The following is a 26614-nucleotide window of genomic DNA, read 5'->3' as shown; positions in this document are numbered from 1 at the left end:
ATCTTCTGATTCATTTTAAAAATCTCAAACAAATCTACACACAAAAACCTAAAATATATATAATTGGAAAAAAAATTACAGCATACATTCTTCCCTTCTCATTTTAACACATATCCTAAGTGCAGGGTTTTCAGGCAGAGACATGTAGGGATTCCAAATAAGCATTTTGTGTTTATAAGCATTGTGGTGATGCAAATACTGAAGATGCTATTCCTAGTCCTGACTATTCCTAGTCCCAATGCTATTCCAAAGGACTGATAATCCTTTAAACTTTATGCATCATAAAATTACTGTAGGAAAAAAAAAAACCTGTGATGAAATTTTTAATTTTTGGGTTTGGTTTGGGCATTGATATTGGACTAAAGAGCACTGAGAGGTAAACAACCTTTCTTGGTCTCTTTTCTTCCCATTAAAGGAAAAGCTAAATACATGTGAAAAATATCCACAAATACATCATAGGAGAGAGGTAAAGCAAATATTCATTAATGTTGTCCTGAAATTTTGGATAGAAAACAGAACATTCTTGGGCACATACAGCAACATTTCCTTGCTTTTCTAAATTCTCAAGATTATTTTTCATTGTTGAAATTTTAAGTAAGGATTTAGTTATCTTAAACATAACCAACTCTTTATATGTTCCTGCATTTATACAGTTTTTCATATGAAAACTTATGTCTGTGGTGGTATTTTAAATGAAATTATAATGGCACAGTTGCTTAAGCAATAATACCGATAAAAAATTAAATTATGGAGCTCTTAGAATAGCCAGTCTAGTTGGGTAGGAATCAAATTATACAAAAATAGGTGCAGTGGTTTCCATTTTCTTAATTGAGAACCTCTCAAGAACCTGAAAATGCAGCATTAATGAATGTCACCAAAGAAAAAATAATTTCTGTTCTGAAAACCTAATAGATTAATATTATTATTTCAAGACAAATATATAGTATGACTTCTATATTATTTCCTTAGTAAATGATATAAGTAGGAAAATAGCTACTCTATGAGAAATCAGAAGTGTTGTTAAAATATCCTCTCAAAGGATAGCAGGTAATTTTGTATTTAATAATTATATTTGAATGTAAAGGCAACATGGAAAACAAATATTACATTATGTTGTGCTGCCTCTTGAATAAATGACTGTTTTTAAAGACCAACTTGAGGATTACATGTACTCAGACAACAGGTTTTTCCAAAAATAATTCAGCATGATTAATAGTCTTTGACCAAAGAAGTTAATGATATGCTTTTCTAAAAGGTTAACTTCCATTAACTGTGGGTCTAGCTATTTGAGATCTTCTTTTCTGTATATTTTTTTCTGGTAACTGACATTTCTATTACTGCACGTTACAGAAAGAATTCTCTTGGAAAATATGAAACTAAAGTCAAAATCATATCTTAAATTCCTCTTCAATTTCAGTATTCTACAGATTTGTTAAAGTTTAGACCAGCCTCCAAATTTTATTACATCAACTTCCTCCTTTTTTCCTCTGAATTATTTTTTTTTCTTTTCTCCCAGTTGTTTTCACCTATAAATTTACAGGCAGCTATTGGTAGGCTAAGGTGAAACTATGCAAATGAATTAGTAAATTAGACTGTGTTTTCTGAGACTAGATAAACTGTCAAAAGAAAATTCTGTTACTGCTCTGCAGAATTTACAGAAGGAAGAAAAAAGAAATGGGGGTGGAAGAAATGAAATCTTTTAAAAAGAGTTTATATACAATCTTAAAATAAATGGTGTATTATATATCATGCTACCCCTCTTTTCCTTCAAAATTCACTTCAACTTTACTAAAAAGCAAACCAGACCCAGCCTCAAATCTGGAGGATTTTATGGGATTTGGACCTCACAGAGCATTGTATCTCTTAGACTTGTGCTTCTTAACACAATTGTCCATTTCTGATCTGACCTTTAACTCAGGTAACTTGGAAGAATTCAAGGGGAGGGAAGGAAGATACTTAGAATTGTTGCAAGATTAATTTCATCTACTCTTATAAATGCAGAGGTATCTTAAATATCACTTAATCAGACAGAGTGAAAGTTGAATTTTGCCCTGGTAATGCTCCCTTTTGACCACTTTACTAAAGCATAAATATATCATCTAGGTGATTTGACTTCACTTCATTACCATGTCATTCAAATAATGGTTAACTATTTGAAGAATTCATAAGTGTGCTTAATTACATGAAGTATCTGTAAATGTTTCACTTAAGTGGTTTCAGTTCATGCTCTTTTTTCTCAGCTAGATATAACCCAGTGCATAAGGGAATAATGCCAGATAAATTTCAAGTCTTAAACTGTTTTTCAATATATATTAATAACTGCTTATGATAATTGATACTGACTCTAATTTATATCAATTTTTTACAGGGAAAATTTTCCTGGGAAATATCTTCAGATCACCTTTTCTTACCAAACTTCTCTTCAGTGACCTACTGCTGGTGGTATTCAGGGATGCTGAAGTATGCGAATAACAAGGTTCACTTAATTTAAATCATAACAGTTTAATATGAAACTGCTTTATTGTATTTGCCATAATGGACCATCAATCAGATGCAAGGAATTTTGAAAATCTTCTGGCAGCTAATTTTTATAAATTTGTGGGTAATTCAGGCATTTCTATAGCCTAGTTTTTGTTGAACTTTTGGGCTTTCACTTCAAGGTAGAATTATGCTATGCTGCCCATGCCATAGAGATAAAATCCTTCTAAACTTTTTCAGATAGTCAATGCAGTAATTTTTTTTTGTTAGTTTATTTATTCATTGTCTCTTAGCATTTTTTCAGACTTTCTTGTTTGTACAATTTGCTCTTCTGTATGAATGCTAATACTTCAACATTACCATGGTATCTGATATCTTATTGTTAATATGTATTTTGATAGATACTCCTGTGGCAACAGAGAAACAGGAAATCTTTCTCAAGGTCAGAACTCAAATCACATTACACCTGCAGGGTGAGGTTTACAGTGAGAGGTAATACCTTTCAGTAGGCTAATAGATGCATATGGAAGAGACAAACCAGAATTTGGATACTCAAATCATTCCTCGGAAAGCTTGATTGTCACAACACCCTGTTCCCCTTGAAAAAAAAATCCACAGTTGCTTTAGCAAAATGTATTATGCAAACATGTACATTGAGTTTCCAGTATGGCCAGAACTCCCAGAGTTAATTCTCTTGAGAAGACTTTTTCCCATTGTTATTTACTGAGCTTGAGTTTTCTGCAGATCTTCTTGCCAATAAAAACATTTTTGCCTAAAAACAAACATGAAAGTAAACAAGGTTGGAAAGTACATTAAAAAAAGGGCTTAAATCTCTATTTACCCAGCATTAATAAGTGCCCAGGTGTTTTGAATCCCCTTTGCATTGCTAAATCAGTGCAGCAAATGACAGAGGACAAGATGGAAAGAAAAAAGGCATTTCTACAGAAGTAAAAGAGTATGCAAGACCTAATTGTCTCTCAACAGGAATAAGTGAGCATGATTTAATATCTATCTTCTGTATTGTTACAGCTTTACAATGCTGTTTGGACTAATTCCACATTTTAGCCTTTCTTGAGTCATATTCTAAGAAGTTTGTGGATATGGGTTGTAGCAAGTAAGAAGTCCTACTAAGATATTCACGGATAAAGCAACAGCTCCAGACACAAGAACAATCGTAGGCATCTGTTTGGAACTCTGGTGGGTTGTATCCACTTATATTTAAAGCTATACTCCCAAACCCTTTGAACAGATTTTGCCCAAGAGACCTCAGTGTTTCCCGGACCAATAGTCATCTGGTCTTTCAACACATGCAAAACATCATTATTTTTACAGGACTGAATTTGACACTCCTTTTGCATAAGTTTTGTGACTGATTATAAAAAATGTGATAGATTATGTTTTTAGGGAAAAAAGAGGCATCACAAAATGTTGTATTATCAAAGTCAGAGGACGCACAAAAGTGTAAAATACTATTTCATAGCTAAAACTAACAAGTTTGTTTTCTTGGGTTTGTTTTTGGTACATAGGGGTGGTCTCTTTCTTTTTTTTTTTTTTTTTTTTTTTTTTTTTGAGATCTTATAGTTCTATCTCTTAATTCATCCAGAATATCAGTGTTTTGATTTTGTTCAAAGAATTTGAAATTAAAACAGGTCTTACTGTTTGATAACATAATGACTATGTGTTAAAACCTTCATGTAAATGATCTCATTTGTACTGGTATTATTTTCTAACACCAATATTTAATATTTTGAACTACTGATATACTGGTATACTTCTGACAGTCTGGATTATTTGATAGAAAAACACAATAAAACTTTCAAACTTTGTTATATAAATGTTGCATAATAACAGGTGGGCTCTGCTATCACCCTCAGTTTGTTTCACCCAAGTATCGCTCAAGTTTGTTTAGCTTGATTATTGCCTCCTCAAGTCAGTCAGCTGGAAGTCAGAGTTAACATTTCAGAAATAATAAATGAACTGGTGACAATATATGGAAATAAAGCAGGCTCCAGCAGAGTTGTACACAAGAGCCTGACAGGCTGTCAAAACCTGTCAGATTTGCACTTCAAACAAATAAAGAGCATTTACAGATAGCTTTATAAGGAGGTAGTTCATCTCGAAAGGAATAGATGGTGTCACAACTGCTCTGAGAATTCACCACAAATCCATGCATCAAATATTAAGCTTTATTATATCTTCTGGTGGAGTCTACTGAATAACCCAGTCTAGCTTGGCTCTGGGTTTAGATGAGGGCTAGCTGGCTGCCATCCAATCTAAATAAGCATAGATAAGTATAGACAGAGACATAGGATATATCCATATGAAATATATTGGTGGTAGGGGAGGAGGCATTAGGAGAGTGAGTGGAGATTGCCATTTTCTCACTTTGAACTGAAAGCCTGTGCCTACCACTTAGAAAATAAAGGGCTAACCCCAAGACCATGGACACCAATGGAATTTTTTTGTCTTCTTTTATGAATTTAAGCAGACTCCAGACTTGCAGTCTGTATTTTATTTTATCCAAAAATACTTTTCACTGAAAAGTCTAAAAAGAGAGAAGTAGGGTAGGTCAGGGCTGGGAAGCCTCTTAAATATTGTTACAAGAAATTGCTTTTGTTTAGCAAACAAGAGGCAAAATGGAGCTATATTTCTTCTTTGTAGTTATACCAATGGGATAAACAAGAGAGAGTTAGATGAGTTATGTAAGATGAAAAACTGAGGTAAGAACAAATATAAATAAATACAGGTTCAAAATCATAGTCTAAACATTGGAAGACTGTGATTTTAGAACAGGCTTCCAACCACAGTATTAGAAGCAAAAACAAATCTACCAAGGTGTAAAATAGAATTCATTTAGCTTATATAGAGCATGGTCGAGACTGAAGCGGTGAGGAATAAGGCCCTGAAAATGAATTTGTCCTCTTTTTCTAAACTATAATGTCTTAAAACTAAAAGGGTAGACAGAAGCACACCTTCCCTGTCCATTCTGTGAATAAATTGTAGGTGTCTCCTACACATTGAGATTAGAGAGAAAGACTCCCTACAAGTGTCTCCTGAGAGACAAAATGATGGTCCCACCAATCCTTGTACTCTGAAGTCAGTTTATTTCTTTTCCATTTATAAGAGAACCAACAGGATTAAAGCTCAAACCCCCAAATTTTGGTGAAATTACAAAGATATTTTAATTACTCTTTTTTTTTTTTTTTTTTTTTTTTTTTTTTTTTCAATCCAAAATGGATATACTCTTGGGAAGGGCAGGAGTAAGAAGGAGGAAGGGGAATTAGAATAAGAGGATTGACATGTTGCAACACTAGGTGTATTCGTATGGCAACAGCATGAAGGCTGTAAATTTTCAGGGCTCCTCTAGTGTAGGCCAGACTATGCGTAATCTGCACATACAGATCTTCTAAAATTGCTGAATTTTTCTACTGTTAGATTGAAAACAATGCCAATGGCTTCCTTCTGCTTTCACTGCCTTTATCTTAATTCCTTCCCTAGTTATGCCACACTGAAGCAGGGTTTGGCTGTTCTTGTGCACACTCTGCTGTACATGAAGGATATATGCAAATAACTAGGAAAGGCTGTTATCAGTTGCTTTGAGATAAGCTTTCTTTCTGGTCACAATGATAAGATAAAAAAGATTATGGCCACATCACATGGCTATGAAACATCCTGACCCTTCACTAGCAGCTGCAATTGCTGCTCCTGGACAAATGAGGCATAGTAACTTTTGCTCACTGTTAAAACAAGGAAACTAAAATCCTCTGCCCCCAGAGCTACAACAGTGAAAAGGAAGAAAATTGCAGCCAGTGGAATTTGGTTACTCTTCCAGTTTAAAGGTTTGCCTTGTCATGATCACACTGGATTCAATCAATTCATTCAATAGATCACATGCTTTTTAAGTTTAAAACATGGTGATTACATCTTCCATGTATACGTGTGAAATATGTCACTTTAAAAACAAAAAGAAAATAGAAAATATATCCAATAATGTTTTATAGATCAGGTGAATATATTGTGTTACCGAAAGGCTTTTAATTGATGTTGTTTCTTAAGGAGTAAAAAAGAGTGGAGTGCTTCTTTTGACCCATGGAGCGGGTGAAAAAAAAGAAATATAATTTTTAATTATAGCATCAGGTACTGAGCCTCCAAAGCAATTTTTTTTATTGTTGTCTAGTAATGGTCTGCAGTAAAATCTTAGTCCAAGACCTTGACATGACGAACAATGAGGTGTGTGATTTTTGGACTACCCTCAGGACTGAGCTGTATGGCTTTTAATTGGGTGAAGGCAGACTTATAATAGACTTTAAAGTCTTTTCTATTTTGTTCTTATTGCCATGATAGTGGCTCAGTTTGATAACGCAATTTCAGAGCATTATCATGTAAGTAGCTTTCATATTGAATTAGTGAAATACAACAGGATAAGAAAAGTAATGCATGCTAGACATCTCTTACAATAAGTTTCTGCATCTTTTCACCACAAAATGACATCTGTGACCTTTCTCTTCCCTTTTCAGTACAATCAGTCAGTATGAAAAGCTCTGCTCTACAGTTAAAAATAGATCACCCCACCTATTAAATGTTGTTCAGCAGAACATGCTTGTCTGCCTTGAAAGCCAAAGAAAGAAGGTAACGATATGAAATTATGTAGGAAAATATACTTTTGTGTTCATATTTTCTGTATTAGCTTGACAAAAAAATCTATGACAAGGAGAGGGAAATAATTGATTATGGTACTCAGGTACCCCAAATATCTTCCTCCTTGTCCAGAGGAAAAAAAAAAAAATCCAATGTACTCTGAACATGCAGGTATTGAATCCTAAAGATAGACCTGACTTGAAAATCTACCCATCCAAGGAAAAGTAAAATCTCCTTTCTTTGCATGATGCAAAAGCAACCTCAAAGATGCATTCAGATTTCTTACTTGCCTCTGAGTAGACACACTTTTATTTTACAGATGCTATGCTATTTTATTTAATTAATAACTCCTAACTACACCAGCACATTTCTTCATCCTCCATAACTCTGAGCAAAACTCTTTGTAGTTATGAAAGTTTTTCACTTACATATGAGAAAGTTTCTCAAGGAGGACATTTCTTTAAAGCTGACAGTATTACTTTATTTATTTTATTAATTAATTCCTAAAATAATAATTTATTACATTATTTGATGAATATTTTTATCACTAGCCATCCTTCAAGGATTTGTCTTTATGTTTAGTTTCTGATTCAGAGTGCTGTCAGCCATGTATGGCATAGAGTTTGGCTAAAGGCTGTTGATAGACTGTTGGCTGCTTTGATTTGTCACAGCCTCAGCAGTTTGTATAAAGCTGTTTGTAAAGAATATTAGTGAAACGAATTGAACATGTACAATATGCTCCCAAGTGTAAAAATAATGGTTTTATAAATAAAATATGGCTTTGTTGGTGATAGTCACAAAATGAAGAAGAACATCTTATCTCTAAAGTTAATGGCAAAAATAGCACTTTCCAAACATCAAGACTTTTTGTCAAATTGTTTTCCTGTGTTGAATGTGGTAGGTAAATAATGCCCTCATTATGAAGATTGGTCACATTGTACAAAAAATGGAAAAAGAACAGTAACTGTCAAATCTAGGTGAAAGCCACATGACAAATTCACCAATAAAATAATATAATAATAATAATAATAATAATAATAATAATAATGCTACCTGGTATGCACCATGAAAAAGAAGGAGTCTGATAATTTTGTAAGTGGCTTTTGATTCATAGAGAACTGTATATTTTTTGTGCTTTACCCACCACCACCTGCTTCTCTATTCCTCCACCTTTAAATGCTTGTGCTCAGTGTTGTTGTACATGTGGGTGCTGATCACATAATCCCAGCACATTTTGCTTCAGCTTCATTTCCCAAACAAATCAAGCAGAGCAGCAACAGGGCATGGGTGAGATATGCCTGAGCATATCTAGAAAATATTAACCTGATAGTAGATGCTTTCTATCTTGGCAGAATCTGACTCTATACTGAGGACTCCATTCAAAAGCAGAGTATTACTATGGTTCTGCTTTTTACAGACAGAAAAATAAACCAGGAAAAAGATTTTTAAGTTTTTCTACTGTCAGGATAACACCAGATGGTAATTTTCATAGAGGTAATCACAAAAATATAGAGATAACTACAAAGAGAATTGTACACAGCCCAGTACACAGAATTGTACACTTTTCATGGAAACATGAAAAGTGTGTGAAAAAGGGACACTAAAATTCCATCCTGACCCATTTTTCCTCTTGGAGAAGTATTAGCCTGTTTTTCAAATGATAGGCAAAACCACTAAACCCCTGGCACCAATCTCCATTGTGGGCAGAGCTGCAAACCTCAAATCATGTGAATGATACTAAAAGAATGTGTTTAATCCTTGGAGAGCAGGGTTTCTCTACACAGGTATTATTTAAATTTGTCTCTCAAAGTTTAGGAATGAAGGAATTATCTTGAGGGATAATACGCAAACACATTTGATGCCTTGATCCCCAAATTTCATAATGAACTATGACAGTTTGCTGCTGAGAGAGCCTGAATTTTTGAAGACATAACCTGTCTGTTATGAATTTGTCTTGCTCTGTTTACACTGAACTAAAGGCAGGAGAAATACAGATCAAGAATGGGTTTTATAATAAATCCTTAACAACAGAGATACTTCTTTGATTTTTGTCCTTGGAGGACCTGGAAAATAAAGAAAAGTATTAGGACATAGTACACTGATTTAAGTAGCTTTTGAAGCTAAGCAGTAGTTTTGCCCTGTGAATTTGATGTACAGGGAGAGTAACCATAATGTAATGGATTAAATTTTAGTTTAAGAGATTGCAAGCTCCAGTCTGTTGAGTTAATCAGCCCCTTGACAATAATGTGAGGTTTTTTTTGTGGAGGCTAAAGACTCTGAACGTCAGTGACCTGGCTTATCTGTGCAACATGGAAAGCAAAGCTGTTATCTAAAAACACAACAGGTGTATAAGGCAATAGGAAATCCAAATTATTAATAAAACTGGGCTTGGTCAGAGACTTTTCATATCATATCTTTCTTTCCTCTCCTGTATTTGAATATAGGATAATTGAATTTAATGAGGTGGAAAAAGACCCAAAACCGAACCCACAAAATTTCGTGTGGATAGTAGATTTTTGTTTTAAGGATTTTTGGGAGTTTAAGAGTGGTTTTGTTTCTGTGGAGTTGTTTTTTTTGTTTGTTTGTTTTGTTTTGTTTTGTTTTGTTGTTGTTGTTGTTGTTGTTGCTTTTAACCTGATAGATAAATAGGAGTTCAGGACTTCCATGAGGAGCTGCTACTCAAGTACCTTTCTGTCTGGTTTATTTAATTTGATTTTTTTTCTCCCAACAATATCTTTCAATTAGCATCCCTTTTTCCACTCTGTCTTTAGCCTGCTCTGTTGCAACTCAAAGTTTTCATAAATCTTCTGTTCCCCAAAATTGTCTTTTATTTTTTGTATTCACACTTAAGTTTGTTAACAGACTTTTCCTGTAGATTACTTTACCAGTTATAATTAAGAGTAATTCCACAATATCAACAACATAGAGGATTCTCATTTACCTTGCAGTAAAAAGCCTCATCAGATTTTATGTATCTCTAGAACAGGTGCTTTTATTTTGAGCTCTGCTAAACACTAACATTTTTTGCAGGCTCATGGAAAATTTTACCCTCTGTTTGTTGACAAAAAGTCTATATCTTGATTAAAGTTTCAACTTCCCTTTTTTGAGGACTAACTGATATAATCCTGGTGTATTTGTTCCAGAATTACTAGAGAGTTTGGACCCCAAAAAGTAAAAAAGGAATTCAGATTGAAAGAAAGAAGATTGTTGTGTACTTTAATCTCCACAAATCAATTGACATCATAGTCATTTTCATACCCTATGTAACCATATTAGTGCAAAACTTCCAATACCTCCACTGACTGAAAAACAACCAAAAAAGCTACAGCAGAATATAAAAGTAACAGATCTGGCTCACCAGGAAGAAATTTCCTGTGTGCATTGCTGACTAATCTTGTGACTCAGCAGGATCCTATCATGCATGTTGACTTTCACTCTGGAGAACAAGAATTTGTTTCTCAGAGACTAGGAGCTGGAATGGTGAGTGAAGTTTCCATCAGTGTATGAGGCTTTTAAGACAAATTACTCTTCTCCTCTGCATATCACTTGGAGCAGAATTTCACTAAAGAACACTTTTATCAAAAGTAAAACCTCATGTTGAGTTACACCTTAAAAGAGCTCAGACAGCAGTTAATCTATCACAACATAATGCACTTTCCTCCAGGGGGTAAGTTACACTTCCAGATAAAATGAGGACCCTGTTCCTAGTCTAATTTTGTTTTTCTTTACCTCCCAGGCCCTGCATCTTATTGAGCTTCTCTCTACCAGTTTAAAGAGTCTTTTCATACAAGAGAACTTTTCCCTATACAGAACATATTGACTTTCTTTTTGATAACATTCTTAGCTCACTCTTTCAGTCTCCTACAGAAATATTCTAGTTAAATTTTCCTGAAGTTTTTTTAGTCAACTGTATTTTTGAACCTTTCCTCTCCCTCGTGCTTCCATCCCAAAATAACTCCACAAAAAATTGGATATCTTCAGAGCAACAAGAGAAGTCATTGGGGAGCCATGGGGAACAGGAAAGTACCACTACCAGTCTTTGGTACCATCATTCCATCTGTTTACTACTTTCTTATCTTAGTTGTCCTGTCTTTGGACATCCAAAATTTCTCATATGGAAAAGAGATGATAGAAGGAAAACATCACAGGCTTTTCACATTTTTATTTTAAAATTTCAAATTTCTTGTGCAGGTTTCTATCAAAAATTTGACAAATTAAAATATACAGCACATTCAGCCTGATATATATATCCACTGTAGAGTATAGGCTTTGTATAGATAATATAAGGTTTATTCAGGCTTTTATTTTTTTTAAGCTGCCTGATGCAGAAAATACTCAAAAGATTCTCACTCAAGGCTCTTTGGGGTCTCTGTTGAAAGGCAAGAATATCAATTGTTTATATAGCAACATCACTTCAGGCATGAGCTGAACCACACACTTATTTGTCAATAAACCAGGTTGTATGAAATGTAGGCAAACAAAATAAAAATAGGAAATAAAATATCCTGGATTTATATAGCAAATCCTATGTATTATTTAAAAAAAAAAATATAGAGTGGCAAATAAAAACCATTTTATTCCTGCAGGACAGGAATAAAATGTATCACTGGAAGCCCCAAAGATAAAAGAACTAAACTGAGATGCACCTAAGATATGAGTCCCTCTTGCCCTATTTATAGTGCTTTTTCACAGACCTACTAAACTTTGTAAGGATCAGAGTCAGCTTAATTTCTTTTAAATTCAGTGTGGAAAGAAGTTATTCCATAGAAATGTTTGTTGAATAATGTATTTGAATGAAGATGGTTCAATCATCTCTATGAAAGTACAGTGCTGCAACTGCAAGTGAATATATATTGTAAGAAGCTCAAGTACTAGAAGTAGTTCATGGGCTCTTCACAGCAAGCAATCACTTATCAAGCCGTATGACAGCAAGGTATATGATCACAACATCAGTTCAATGCAAAAAGTGATTTTCTGGAGAAATCATGAGAGCTGGCTTATAGATAACTGTACTGCTTTTGCTGTCAACTTTTAAATAATAGGCTATGATACAAAAAAAACTCCTACCCAAAGCTCTTGTAGGAAAAAGTGTCTTGAGTGAGCTATTTTATTCTTAGTATTTTGATATGATTTAACAATTTAAATCTTGAAAACTCAAGAGCCTGATCAGCTGAAAGATGAAAGGATACAAAGGACTTCACCAGGAAACTTAAATATAAAATCACATTTAGCTATGCCTCACAAACAAGTGAGGAAAATATACTGCATTGTCACAAATTCTGAGGGTTTTGTCACTGAGTTTCTCCTCAAAGTGTGGGTATATAAGAACCTGGTCAGTTCCAGGGATTTTCCTATTTTTGTGTTTGCAGTAATTTGTACCAAGTTTTTCTTAGAATTTACCCCTCAAAATAAAGAAAGTCTTTTCTGTGTTATAATTACTTAGAGGAAGATATGCAACATTGAATGAATGCTTTTAAATTTGTTATAAACTGAATATAGTGTATTCAAACAAGAAGCAGTGATCCCCAAAGACAGTGCAGGCAATCTTGGTGATTTAGCTGTTCCAGTTGAATAACAGCAGTCAAACAAAAAAAAACTTAGAAACACAGAAGGAAGGGGAAAAAAACAGAAACTGGATGATATTTATGTGCATATGTGTCCTGGAGCTCTCAGAGTTGCCAGATTTCTATCTCCTCCTTCAGATAAGGACACAAATAATTATCTGATTACGTTAAAATAGAGTAATGACAGGGAAGTACATCCCAATGGTGAACACTAGAATGATATGGAGAGCTGAAAAACCTCAGCATCTATCACCCTGACGTATGTGAGAGGATTCATTACTGAAATACAAAAGGAAAAGCTAAAATTAGCCAAAGTATAGTGAGAAATAACAGAAGAGACCACCAGTGGTCCACGGGGTGATCTGAGAATCATCGAAAGGTTCCCAGTTTTGTCAGAACAGTAGTTTGGAAGTAGAAATGTTCATATAGGTGAAGGGGTTCAAAGAGAAGGTTAACCAAAGACTGTTAAGCATCTCATCCCTTATCTTGGTAATGTGTGTGGGTTTTTCCTACAGTCAGCAAGAAAAGCAAGGCATTTCTGGAAGCTTCCTCAGGGCCTGAGATTTTAACAGTTTCCACTGGCTGTGTAAAGCAAATCAGTTCATTTCCATGCGGATGAGATGCGGCAGACCGAGGGACTGGAAAGTAGAAGTTTAGGTTGACTCATCAAAGATAACTACTGAACCTTCTCCTTTTTCCCAGTCCCTTGGCCCACTGCCTACATATATTATGAGATTTTATATAGGTATTCAGCCAATTCCAAACCCAATACCAAGTCTGAGTTGTCATTCACTTTCCAAAAACTGAACTCTCTTTTGAAAGAAAGTGCTTTGGAGATGGATTTGGAAATAATCACAGACTGGCTTTGTAAGAGCCAAAAGATGGGACCTAAGACTTTAGCTCTTCACAGCCTCAGGGAATTGAAGCCAAGAGATATTATATCTCAGAATAACCTTTTCCACAGGATATTTTTGGGAAATTTTCTCCCTTTTCCTGTCTGAGTAGTGCCATGGCACAAAACAAATGCACAAGCTCACCCAGTCGAAAAAAACAATGAAAAGGAGACTGGCTGCATCTTTAGTCCAAACATGACTTAAGACTGATGCAGTTTTTATATTATGTCCTTTCTCCTTTTGTATTGAATTTAGCTGAGAGATAGTACTTATTTATTCAAAAGGGGCAGATATATTTCTCTACATGTACAATAACACTGCTTCAGATTCCTAAAGAAAACTGTGGGTGCCTCAAGCAAGAGAAATATTATTTCTGTGACCATTGAAACTCAAATTATACTCACATGCTATGTTAGGGGTCTGAACCTCTGTTGGTTGAACACCTGTATAAAGCTCATTGTGTGTTTCTTATGATTTATCAAATGACCTCAACAAGTACCTATTCATAGTTCCTGTTATACATCTTTCTTGGAGGAGATTGAGAAAATTTCCTCAGAAAAAAAAAGCTGATTTCCTTCTGTTCTGTTGGTGAGAATCAATTGCAATAAAAGACTTCTGTTGCCTTCTTTAAGAGAGTGAGCAAGTCTGTAAATACGTACTTTCTTTCCAATGTTTCTGAGGATGCGAGTATTTCAAATCATTTTAGTCCTGAACATGCAATTTATACATGCAGTATTTGAACTCAGTGTTTTCCACTTTGCTGTTTGCATGCGTGGAGCTACATTCTATTTCCTCTTTTTCCTTCTTATCTCCATCCCAAGCAATGAAAATATTTGGATGGTCATCTCTACTCTGGAAGGGAAACAAACAGTGCAAACATAGAAAGGAACAAGTGTGTTTGAGGGATTGAAGGGTGACGATTAAAACTAAACAGAGGAAGGGAAAAGTAAAGACTTTAGGAACGACCTTAAAGGAGACAGGGAAAATGAGAAAGAAAATAACAGTCTGTAAAAGAAAAAGGGATCCACACTGGGGTGAGAGAAAGCAAATGGCAGGGAAAGGACAACAAAACAGAACTGACTGAAGTGGGATTTGAAAGGGAATCTTCACTTATCTTAGGGTCTCAGCAATGTAGGATTTTGTTTGTTGCTTGGTTTTTTTTGGTTTCTTAAATGCCTTCACAAGGAAAGGGAGAAATTTTATTTGCAAAAGAAAAAGTATGAGTCTGCCAAAACCAATAAGATGCCTTGAAATTTGTGTTTAGTATAATAAAGTAAACAAGTGAATGAACCCATCTTGATTTCATTATTATATATTTGCAATAACAGCAGCAATAGCAATAAAAATAGTGGAGATTTTTAGAGGAATTGGCAAGAAATATGAGTGATAAACGTAGACTTTTTTTTTCTAAAAAGGGAAAGGAAATACTCAAAGGAGAGGGAAAAATAAAAGATACAAAACTAGAAAAGATGAAATTCAAATATGACGTTGGGGAAGGGAGTGGTAGAAGATAAAAAATAGAATATAATTACCTACCAATCATATTTTAAATTTGTGAATTGTATCATTCAGCTTAATCTCATCACAATATCACATGTGAGAGCCTAAAGGCCAGAAAGGGTTTATTTCACCCCTTCCCCCCAAGAGGCAATTAAGAGATGATGATGTCAAGTCATTATTCCTGTTTAGCACTTTCCCTCTGCTTTTCCTGTGGCAGCAAAAGAACTGTTTTGCAATGGAGCATTCAGTGCATGGATCTCAGTTCAGCAATAGCAGGTTTGGAAGGCTGCATTGCTGCCCCAGTTTGTTTACCAGTTTTTTTACCTGTATTGGAAAACAGGCCAGCCAAAGTAAATCTCATGGATCTGTGGGACTTCTCACTTTCCTCTCCTCTCAAAAGCCAAATTAAATCCCACTGTAGCCACTACCCATACTACTACTCTGATTTCAGATGATAAAATATCCTGGTCCTTTCACACACAGATAGGCTGAGAAGGGATACGGACTTTCAATGTGGAGACAAGAAAAGTTTCAGGAGTGAAAAACCATCTGAGCATTGGAAAGCTCTCATCAGGAGCTCTGGTTTCAAGAGGGCCTATGCTCTTCTCTGATGTAATCGATATGCATTATGATTACTTTGGCCAATGTGAAGTTTGGGTCATTGCAAAAACAGGTATTGGGAAGGAGAAAGGGCACTTTGAAAATAATAAATCTTAAAAGTGATGTTATAAATCATGATCCTGATTTATATTTTTAATATTTAAATTATTCAAAGTAATTTTCACATTAATTTTGAAAGAAAATTATTTTTATTTTTTTTTAAGTAAACATTAAAACCCATGTATCTATAAAGATTTTTATAGAACATTATTTATACACCTAACTAAGCTCCAATGACCTCCTACACAGATGTCCTCAAATGAAGAACAAACAGGATAAGAAATATTGAGGGGAAGGGGGATTAGTCTTCAGAAGTATTTTGTAACATTGGAGAAACTGTCCTTGTGATATTAATGAAATGAAAGCTGAGTATTACGATAGGGAAGACAATAAATAAATAGAGATAAAAGTAATCCCAGGTTATAATCCTATTATAAACTCTTACAGGAGTAAAAACATTTCTTCAGACCTTGCAGAAAAGTGGGAAGTCATATTTCAAGAAAAGATAGGTACCGTCTGGTATTTTCATTGACACTTATTTTACTTTTCAAAATTATTCAGAATAAATTAGCACCATTGTGCTGTCAGATGCAAAGAAGGTGAAAAGCTTCCTGATTACCACTAGAAAACCAGTAAAAGCAAAGATTGGATTTTTAGTGGCATTTACAGGAACACCTGTTCTGGGATCCATGGACCTGGAAGTGCTGACTTGTGTACCTTGCAGAGGGGTAATTGCCTCATGGAGAATAGCAAACAATCAGAAAGGGAAAGGATGACTGCATGGCTAGCAAAAGAGAGATACTGCGTTAGAGACAGCAGAGTTCATGTCCACCACCCCGCTACTGATTTGGTCGGGTAGAGCTTCTGGTTAATGCAGGCAGAAGGAAAAACATGACAAAGCTGACCAGCAGTTGAAACTCAGAATTTCTGTGGTAGTTCTTTCTGATTCACATGATGAAAGACTGATAGTGAAAAACTTGCCAGCTTCATGAACATGCTACTGAGACTGCAATCAAAAGTTGTTTAATTTCTGCACAGTAAAATAGTGTTTTTCCTGGACACAGAATTGTGATGAATTCTAATCTAGAAAAAGTAAGCAGTAAGCACAATGGGAAAAAAAAAATTGGAGAAGACAAAGAAGACAAGGTTTGATTTTTCATGCTGTTGGTATGAACAACTGCACTAATCACTATTTTTCATCATACTCACAATGATTTTGGTGCTGCTACAATTTCTGGCCTTATACAAATGGCACACAGTATTTTTCCATTCATGTTGTCTCTGTTTAATGTAACTTGAAATGTTCAAGGAGAAATGTACTGGTGAGCTCAGTCTTGTTTTCAATCATCATATAAACACTTCTTAGACAATAAAATCTCAATTAAGTTATTTTTATGATTTTTTTGGGACACAAATAATAATTGCCAAAACATTCATTGGGTTTATTGGTCTGCTTTCTGGGATAAAGTAGAGATGGAAATAAGTCTACTGTAATTTGATGAGTGATTTTTGTTTGTAAAATAATAATGAGAAAGCTTTTTTAAAAGTGCACCTGAAAGAGAAGGCTATATCTGAAGAGAATATAGAAGATTATTTTAGGATGGGATAGGATGAAATCCAAAGAGTAGGGTAAGATCAAAAAACAAATAGAAATCTGTATATGCTGTGGAAGAAGTCATGAAAATAAATTGAAGCTTGAGGGAAGGATGGAATGGAAGAGGACAAAACTAATAATTTATTTACCAATCCAGTAATTTAAAATTCTAATTTATGTACCCATCTATCTCACTCTATGCTGTGTGCAACAAAACTTTCATCAATACGACATAAAGATGTCAAGTCCTTGAGCTTTGTCCTCCTCTTCCCCTGGAAGCACTGGAGGATATTTTATTAATGGTTGCTCCTGCCTCAGATCTCCCTCTCTTGAAGGTGAAGAAGCTAAGCAAGGGCCGTTATTATCATCTTTGGCTCTGATCCCTTTACTTCAGACCCTCTTTAGAAACGGGTTTGGAAATACCTGAAGAGAAATGAGCTCACTGGGGAAATTATCAGCTTCAAAAAAAACCAAATACCACTACCAATCACCCCACAATAAAACGGTCTCAAACAAACTCATTTCTTACAGGACACTTTCATTTCATGATGTTGCCAGCTGGAAGAGCTATGGCTGTGTAACTGTTCTAACCTTGGTCCATGTTGGCAGGGCATATAGATGTAGAGCAGAGCAGAGTGCTGCTGTGACATGAGCATGCTGCTTCTCTCGAGGGACTTCTGAGTCTCTCTTGATCCAGCACCACAGGAGTGGACATTACAGAAGCTTTAGTTTTACAGTACAACGTACTGTGCCTCCAAATGCTGTGTTTGTGAGATTAATGACTCTCCCTTCTGCTCTGCAGCCTGAACCCATGGTTTACACATGCTAATAATCATGTCATTTCATATCACACAGATATCCTCTTGTGTCTCCTATTAACACGTAGTTCATTCTCAAAAATATTTTAAGGTACCAATTAAAACAATTATATTCACTCTTTATCTAATATTGTTAAACAGCGATTTTTTTTCAAAGCGTTTTATAAACTCATTATTCTGATGTTTCAAAAACTGAGGCTACTACACTCCAAGAATAAGTGAATCACTCTGCTCATTAATTTTATAGGTGGGACTGAAACTCTTGCCATAGTAATTTATAATCTGGTATTATCTAAACTTCTGCAGAGAAATGTACAGCATAAATATACTTGAGAAGAGCTGAGAACTTTAGAATAGATTTATCAAACACATTATATTATTTGATAAAGCACAACAGGACTTGTTGAACATATTTCACCAACCTCATGTGAAACTTTATAGTAACATAAAATTTTAAAAGAAAACAGCCTTATAAGCAACTCCCAGCTGCTCACAGCAACAGCAAATCATGACAATAAAGGCAAATCTATGATCAGAATGGCCAACTCAACAGCGGTGAAATTTTCTACAGGTAGTTTTATGTACCTACATCACTTTACATTGTAATCACAATTTTGGAAATCCGCTTTCAAGAAAACCAAACAAATAAGCATAACATATATTTCGAACAAAAGTATCCATTTTTAAATAGTTACTTAATCACTACATTGTTATAGACATACCAGAATCCTAACAAATAAACCTCATTCAGATGGCAATTTGATTATATTAATTGGCTGTATGCTTCCGAATCTTAATTTTCCCTCAGGTTATAATCCAACTGGCTTTTCCTGTTTAAAAACACAGCTTTTTTCCATGTGCATTTTCCACCAGCTATGACTTGCACAACATGTTTTTAGTCAAATTTTAACCTTCTCGGGTGAAACATCCTTTACCTGAGAGCTGGTAATTGTGAGCTGTGTCCATTCTTGTCTGGTTTAGTCCCCATTTTCTTCAATTCAAACAGGTCATAAAACTTTTAGTCTTAAACTGACAATCTGAAATCACAAAGCTACCTGAAAGTGATTTCTTATTTAAGTGCATTGATTTCATTCAGTACATTTTTCTTCTCACTCGATATTAAGCAGGACGGAAGGAGTTGAAGTGGTGCACAAGTAAGGCAAAAATGCACATTATATCAGATGCTCAGAAATGTTACGGAGGACTAGTCACAGAAATCTCTGGAAGATGAAAGTTATCATTTAAGAAAAAAGAGTGAAACAATACATGTGAGTGTTGATTTCAGATTTCTTACTGGAGTGTGTTTCTTTCATGATTGGGGCTTGGAGGCTTATCTTCCAAATGGCATTTAAAATGCAGGAAAAACTTCCTAAATGCCAATTTCAGTTTTGAATTGACTATGATCAGGATAATTGAGTGTATGGAAGGATACGCCCCAGCTACAACTAAGGACACTGCAACTTTCACAACATCTTTACTTTGAGATGTCGACAGTATCAACAGTATTTGAGCTACAAAACTGGAAAGATACAGGATTAAGAAAGAAATAATGGATTTAATAGCAGTCAGGTGAACATCTATCATAGCATCCCTGAAAGTGTCTGCGTAACATTGCATCGTCTTTCTGTGTTTCCACAGGGAAGTAATTAACAGAGCTGAGGTCACCACGGAGAGCAATAGAGGGAAAAAGCAACCTACAAAGTAAAGAAGCAGCAAGTAGAGATGTGAACTATCCCAGTCCATGATGTGAGCTGTGCTATTTTCTCTGCAGTTCCCTGTTGAGCTGCACAGGTAAGTGCTGGGTGTAATCCACAGTAAAGGAAGGGAAGTCATAGAAGAGATCACCAGCGATCCAAGAAGAAGCCATGGGACCATCCCAGGTATTCTGCGCTTGACTTGCAGCAGCAGCCAGTGGGTGATATTGATTATTTTTACACAGTACAGTACGTAGAGCCAGGTACTGAACCACAAGCTGCTATGGTTCACAAACATCCACACAGCACCTAAGTCCTTGTACACTGAAGACAGCTTTAACACATCTGCAAAGTAGAGACTGTGGATGTGCATCAGGAGTGTCACCTGCAAGATAAATCTTGATGTGCCCAGAAAGATCAGGATCATATCAGCAGAAGATATTTTTTTGCTTTTGATCCAATTAATGACATTAACAGTTGTAATAAATCCATTTCCAATAAATCCAACAACAACTTCAATAGCTACAATGCCTATTGAAACAATAAGAAGTGGAGGCAACATCTTGCTGCTTTGGTCACTTCTGCCTGATTGGCCTGTGTAGCTGAGCAGGAAGCTGAGCCGTTCTGATGGTCTCTGACTAGTCACAGCTCCTACCTGCTCACCTTATATCTAGGAACAAAAAGACATCTGGAAATGATAGTGGATCTGGAAATGATAGTGATAAATTATTGATGTTCTTCCTGAGTGTGCAAATCAGAGAAATATTTAATAATTAACTCTTAACTTTTGCATGCATAAGATTTGCCTATGCTTTTCCTTAGGGGTGTGAGACAGCCAGCTGTATCAACCCCATCAATTGTGTCCAATTGTTTATATTCTTGTCTAGAGTGACAGAAAGCTCTATGGCCCTCTGGTTACAGCAGTACCCAACAATGTGGATGGGTATGCAACATGAAACCCAACAGAGGCACCAGTATATCTCAGCAAAGATGTCCTCTGTTATAACTAACATCTTTCAGGCTGTATTGAAGGTTTATAAATTATAACTAGACCAATTACTTGCAACCAGGAGAAAATTATACAGCGTCCAGCCCTATTTTAGAGGAGCATTAAAGACAAGAAAGCTGTCTTTATTCAAGGATTATTACTACATTTAGCTGACCACTTCTTACATGTAGTCACATATATGGGATCAAAAGATGACAGTAGCCGATGTGCAGAGGACAGGCTGGTCAAGTAGAGCAGTCCACCTAGCAGAACCCTTATAAAAACCCCACCCTCTGCAGCTACTTCACTGCCTCAGCTTCTATCTCACCCACATGCCACACAGTTCGATAGTGAATTTAGACACGTTCTGCTTTATAGACTGAAATGTGTCATATCTGTCTTTCTCTGATGCTGTAATGAGCAAAGTCCAGAACAGTGGTGGTGGCTCACTGATCTGCATCCTGCATTAGTCCTTATTTATAAATAAATATGTCTGGTTTAGAGAACGTGTCCCCACCTTCTCAATCCCAGACCCATGAATCCAAGCTATGAATATAATATTGGAGAATTTATATCGTCAATATATTATTTCTTGAAATAGAGAAATATGAAATAAAATTAGGAGTATGACAACAGAGTGAGATGCAGCCGACATCATTAGTCCACTGGAAAAAGTATGGAATATTTTTGGCAGTAAAATATTTACTGATTTTGTGGCAAAGTTGATATATATTTCTGTAGTCCATTTCTCAACCTTTCAAACTAAAAGATAGACTGATCTTCTAAACTGGACATGGTATGAATTATCAATTGGATTTACTTCTTATCATTACTTTCATGCTTCAAGTTTTTGTTGAATTTCTAAGAAGAGAATAAGTTAATAGCTATTCATTAACCTATTGAAATTAAAAGCTAAATTTAAAATCTTCATAGTTTTTGTTTCTGTCGGTAGTTCATTAACATTAAACTTGGATTTCATTTTAGCTTCTTATAATCTCAAAAACTAGGAGCTTTTTTCTCTAAAAAATGAACATACTTTTGTCATCACAGCAATGCAAATTGTAAAAAAAAATAGAGACATATTTACAAAACATTGTATATAAATTTCAGATTTAAAAAGCACAAAAGAATAAAACAAACAAGGAAAAAAAAAAAAAAACAAACAAATTTAAACTAAGAACATGTTGGTATGTTTATTTTTCTAACATTTTTCACCAGAAGTACTGAAGAGTGGAAAAGGAGCACCTTCCTAAGGAAAAAAAATCACAAAGTCTAACTCAATGACTACTGTGCATTTTAAAGCTATATGCCTAGAGTTTCCGTTATACATAATGTGTATTACATAACTATAGTAGTCAGTTACTCCAAAAATGTAGTTTTAAGTTACTCAGGGGAAAATGAAAGTAACACCTTATTTTTATGTCCTGATGAAAAACAGCACTGCAATTATGAAGTGGGAGAATCTAAACCAGAAAATACATTCTAGAAAAGTGCACGTCTGAAGCAAATTCTCAGATGTTCCAACGGTTACAAATTTCTGTTCTATCTTCGTATCATAAGCTAGAATTTGAAAAAAAAACCCATATCTGAGCTTTACCTGCTTACTTCATTTTCCTGTATATGAGGCCCAAAGTGGGAACAATTTACTGAGAACAAAGTAACATTCCTACAAAAGAGCATTCTACTGTTGTGAACAGGATCCCACCAGCTCCTTCAGAAAGTAGCTGCCACTCAGCCTATGCACCCTGGTAATATTTAATCCTTGACTCAGGTAAAGGACAGAGCCTGTTCCTCAGTGCTCTGAAAATGACCTCAGTCTAATGTGCTCTGCTTTCAGGAATGGATTCTAAATTTTGTCTCGCTTTGTGCCTCAGCAGCTCAGGAGATCCACAATAAACTGCTATGAGCTCCAAGGGTTCTCCAGAGGATGAGTTCACTCATGGATGCTGGTGGCACACACAGGCAGGCACTGAGACAGAGGTTTGAAAATTCTAGCTGATCTTTATAGTAAACTTAAAAGCATACATCGTATTTTGGAATGTATTTTAAATAGTCCTTTAGAACATATTTTAAACTGCATTTTAGCAGGCATTTAGTGAATATCAAACACTGTGTCTGTTACCCTTTACATATTTTAAGGCACTACAAGCATCTTGGGCCCCTTAGTGATAAGAGGGGCTAACCTAAACACAACAGGGTAACAGGACTAGGAATGCAGATAGAAACACAGACTCTTAGCCAGTAGAAACTGACTTCTTGCCTCGAAAAAGTGCCAAAAGGGCCAAAGCACACACAAGAGAGATAAAGGTGAAGAGTTCGCTTCTCTGGAGAGGAAGACTCCATTTCTTTCATCTTCTAGACGCCGTCAAAGACCACCGAAAAGAACTGAGCATGCCCAGAAGGATGGGGAGTTAGTTACCATGAGAGATGAGGATAGGCAGGACCAGGGAATTAATATTTAGTAGGCTGATTGTGCAATGACATGCATATGTAAGATCTCAGGGAATAATAGGGGAGGCAAGCTCTCTGGTGTTCATGTGTGTCTTTGGTGAAACTATTCCCCACGCATCTCGACATTGATTAAAATACATTCTGCTCTAACAGCTATTATAAGTTGTGGAGTCCCTTTTTCAGCCTCATTTCAGCACCAAGATACAAAAGGCTGGTTTATGTGTCACAGCAACTTGACCACACCTGATGCTGGCTCTAGACTGGAAATGATCATCATCTCATCCCCTGGTATGCAGATCCTTGAAAGCACTCATTCCCCTTCTTGCTCTTTCCTGACCTCACAGATAGGGTTGCCACATTTACGCTCATTAGCAGACCTCCTTTTGAGCTACAGAGTTAATCATCATGGTCAGACCAGATTTAACTGGCAGAGGTAACACAAGAGACCCTAAAGTACAATCAGACTCCCTTGAACTTATCCTCTGAGAGAGCTTGAGTGAATTAATAAAAGCAATTTAGTTGCAAAGTAAAGTAGACTGGAATTTCTTGAAAATAATCACAGTACAATGTTAGCATGACACAAATTATAAATACTAGAGAAAAGTGTCTGAATTTATACAACAATTTCCCTTGGAACATAAATCTCACTGTACCCAGGGAAGCCAAGTTCAGCTCACAGATAGCATCTTTCCTCCTTTAATTCATCATCCCAATTAACAACAGTAATAAATATGCTCCACACAATCCATATAAGGGTTTTAGTTGCTAAAGTAGTAGAGAAATTTTTGCAGAAGAGCAAACAGTTTCCAAATCTTGTGAAGCACTGCCTGTTCAGCTCATACAAGATCCACAATGCACCAATTAGTGGTATCTGGTTGATCTTTTGGTATTTTTTTGTGAGCAAGAGGAGTGTGAATGCAATACTGAAAGATTTATTTCTGATATTGTTCAGAAAAATGCATACCTTGGAAATGTTGCTAATGAATCATCCAACTATGGTCACAGCTTCACAATTTTTAGTGAAAAGTAATTGTCTATGACTTCATGGAGAATAGAAGAAATTGCAACATTTCAAATATGTCTGTTTTTTTCTTCTCTTAAATTTGTTGCTACTATTTTTAGAAGAGCTTTAGTTTGGGTGTCCTCATTCAGCTCTCATGCTGCAGTGTACCATCTGGGGCCATCACCAACACCAATCCAAATGCAGGTCAAATTTGAAAATTTAAGGCTTTATAATGTGATAGCTCCAGCACATTGAGAAAACAAAGAAAGAACCGAAACTCAACATGTTAGAAATGCACAGGTTTCAGGGAGATCATATAGCACCTTTCAGTGTCTAAAGTCACTAAAGGACTTTTGACAAGGGTGTGGAGTGTGGAGTGATAGGAGAAGGGGATAAAGACTTTTAACAGAAATAGGGTAGATATAGTTGAGATATTAAGATGAAATTCTTTCCTGTGATAATAGTGAGGCTCTGGAACAGGTTGTCCAGAAAGGCTGAGGTCTCCCCATCCCTGGATGTGCTCAGGGTCAGGCTAGACCTAACAGATAGATAGAGCTTTGAGTAACTTGATCTGCTGGAAGGTGTCTCCCCCAATGGAAGAGGGAGGTTGGAACTAGGTGGTATTTTAAGTCTCCCTCAATTCAAATAATTCTGTGATTCCATAATAACTCAGTGATGGGATCCCACAGTCCTCCTCCTGTCTCCTATCTAAAGACAAAATAATAGCCAGATGTAATCCTGGAATTTCATTTTGAGATTATATCCAAAGAGAAAAATCACTGAAGAATTTCAACTTCTTACTTACAGCCTGAGGATACTATGACTTCTCAGCAAGTATTGACCATTTGCTGATGACTAGTGTGCAAAACTGAATTACAGGATTCTCAAAATAATTCAAGAAACAAAGAATGAATATTACCTTGATCACAAAGATTCCATTTCATGATAGAAAGAGACAAGGACATGAGAATAATTTATTATTGTTTGTTCATCCCTTGTGATACAAAAAAGGAAAAAGAAAAATGTTTTCTTTTCTGTTGGAGGAAGGACATTGCTTTCCAGACAAACATAGTTAATTAAATTCTGGTGGTGTAAGAGGATAGAAGAGCCTAGTGACATTTGTTCACCTCTACATCATGAGCTCTTTAGCAAATAAGCTTTTTACAACCTGTAGTAAATTGCATACAGCATTTATTGTATCATAAAGTCCATCTCTGATGGAAACCTCTGAGCACCAGCACAAGACAGTGAAGTACAACTAGTATTAAGATTCTTATACTAAAATAATTGAGTAAAACAAATCATGGGAGAATATATCTTGTAAAAGATGCACAAACTAGCCTACAAAAGAAAACTTGCAAAGATTGTGTAGGAGAGCCATCAACATCTGTGTTTAACAAACGTGGCCAGAATCAGCATTTTTGGTTCTACTAATGGCTGATTGCATCTGTAACACTTTTTAAAATGGTCTATCGAGTGTTTCTCACATGTTTGACGAAGTATAGAAGGCTTGTGAATCTCAATGTACTATCCTGTCTGTGGAAAACAGCAATAAATTATGCTGCTGTTTAACACATTCCAGACTTTATATTGTACAAAGAACTAATGTTGCAAAATATCTAAAAAATGAGTGTGAAAGGGTGATAATCTATTTTACCATTAATTTGCAAGTTGTCAAGCTGCTGTCATTATTGTACTTGAGATAATGGACTGTTAATTTCAATACCACAAAATTATTATTGTTTTTAGGAGTGACTGTCAAAATGGAAACCCCAAAAGACTCAACTAATGAAAAGAGTCCTCTGAAATTCATGCAAGGGGTCAAAAAGATCAAACGTAAAACACATGAAAAGGAAGATGCAACTTTATTTTAAAGAGGTAAGAATGCACACATACCCCAAAAGCAAGGAGCAGCCACTATCAAAAGGAGATTAATATAAATGTTCATTAATTCAAGACAGTATTTGTAAAGATGAGTTTATGGTTCATACTATACAAAGTGTGAAAGGTTTGTAGACCTCCTCTGATCATGTTGTTTCCTGCTATTAAGAGAGTCAATACATTCAAAGGAATGAAGTGCATTACTGAGCCAAATTTATCTACAAATCAAACTAGATTAAGGAAAGACTGTGCCTTTGGTTTACTCTGTTAAGGAAAACATTAAAATAAAAGTTGAAAAACTATAAAACATTTAGCAAGTTTCTATTTGACAATATTCTTGACTGGTCCAGTTTCTCTATGGATTCAGGAAATTTTCTTTCTTATTTCCCTTCCTCAAGGGATGCTTTATCTGTCTGGCTTAAACAACTCTTGTTATTGAATTGTTTTTCATA

At 35.5% G+C, this 26614-nt stretch overlaps 1 protein-coding gene across 1 annotated transcript; it reads right to left on the bottom strand.

The window, feature by feature from the left end:
* Positions 1–19435: 19435 nt before the first annotated feature.
* On the bottom strand, positions 19436–20401 carry LOC310906192 (taste receptor type 2 member 40-like; the record flags this gene model as incomplete). The annotated part of the gene is made up of 1 exon (XM_083855253.1): positions 19436–20401. One exon carries the CDS (start codon positions 20399–20401, stop codon positions 19436–19438), a length of 966 nt encoding a protein of 321 aa, XP_083711379.1.
* Between the last annotated feature and the right edge of the window lie 6213 nt (positions 20402–26614).

This window comes from Zosterops lateralis (genome assembly GCF_965231275.1).
Source record: "Zosterops lateralis genome assembly, chromosome: 2".
In the NCBI taxonomy this organism is placed as follows: Eukaryota; Metazoa; Chordata; class Aves; order Passeriformes; family Zosteropidae; genus Zosterops; species Zosterops lateralis.
This window is presented reverse-complemented; position numbering and strand designations above follow the sequence as displayed.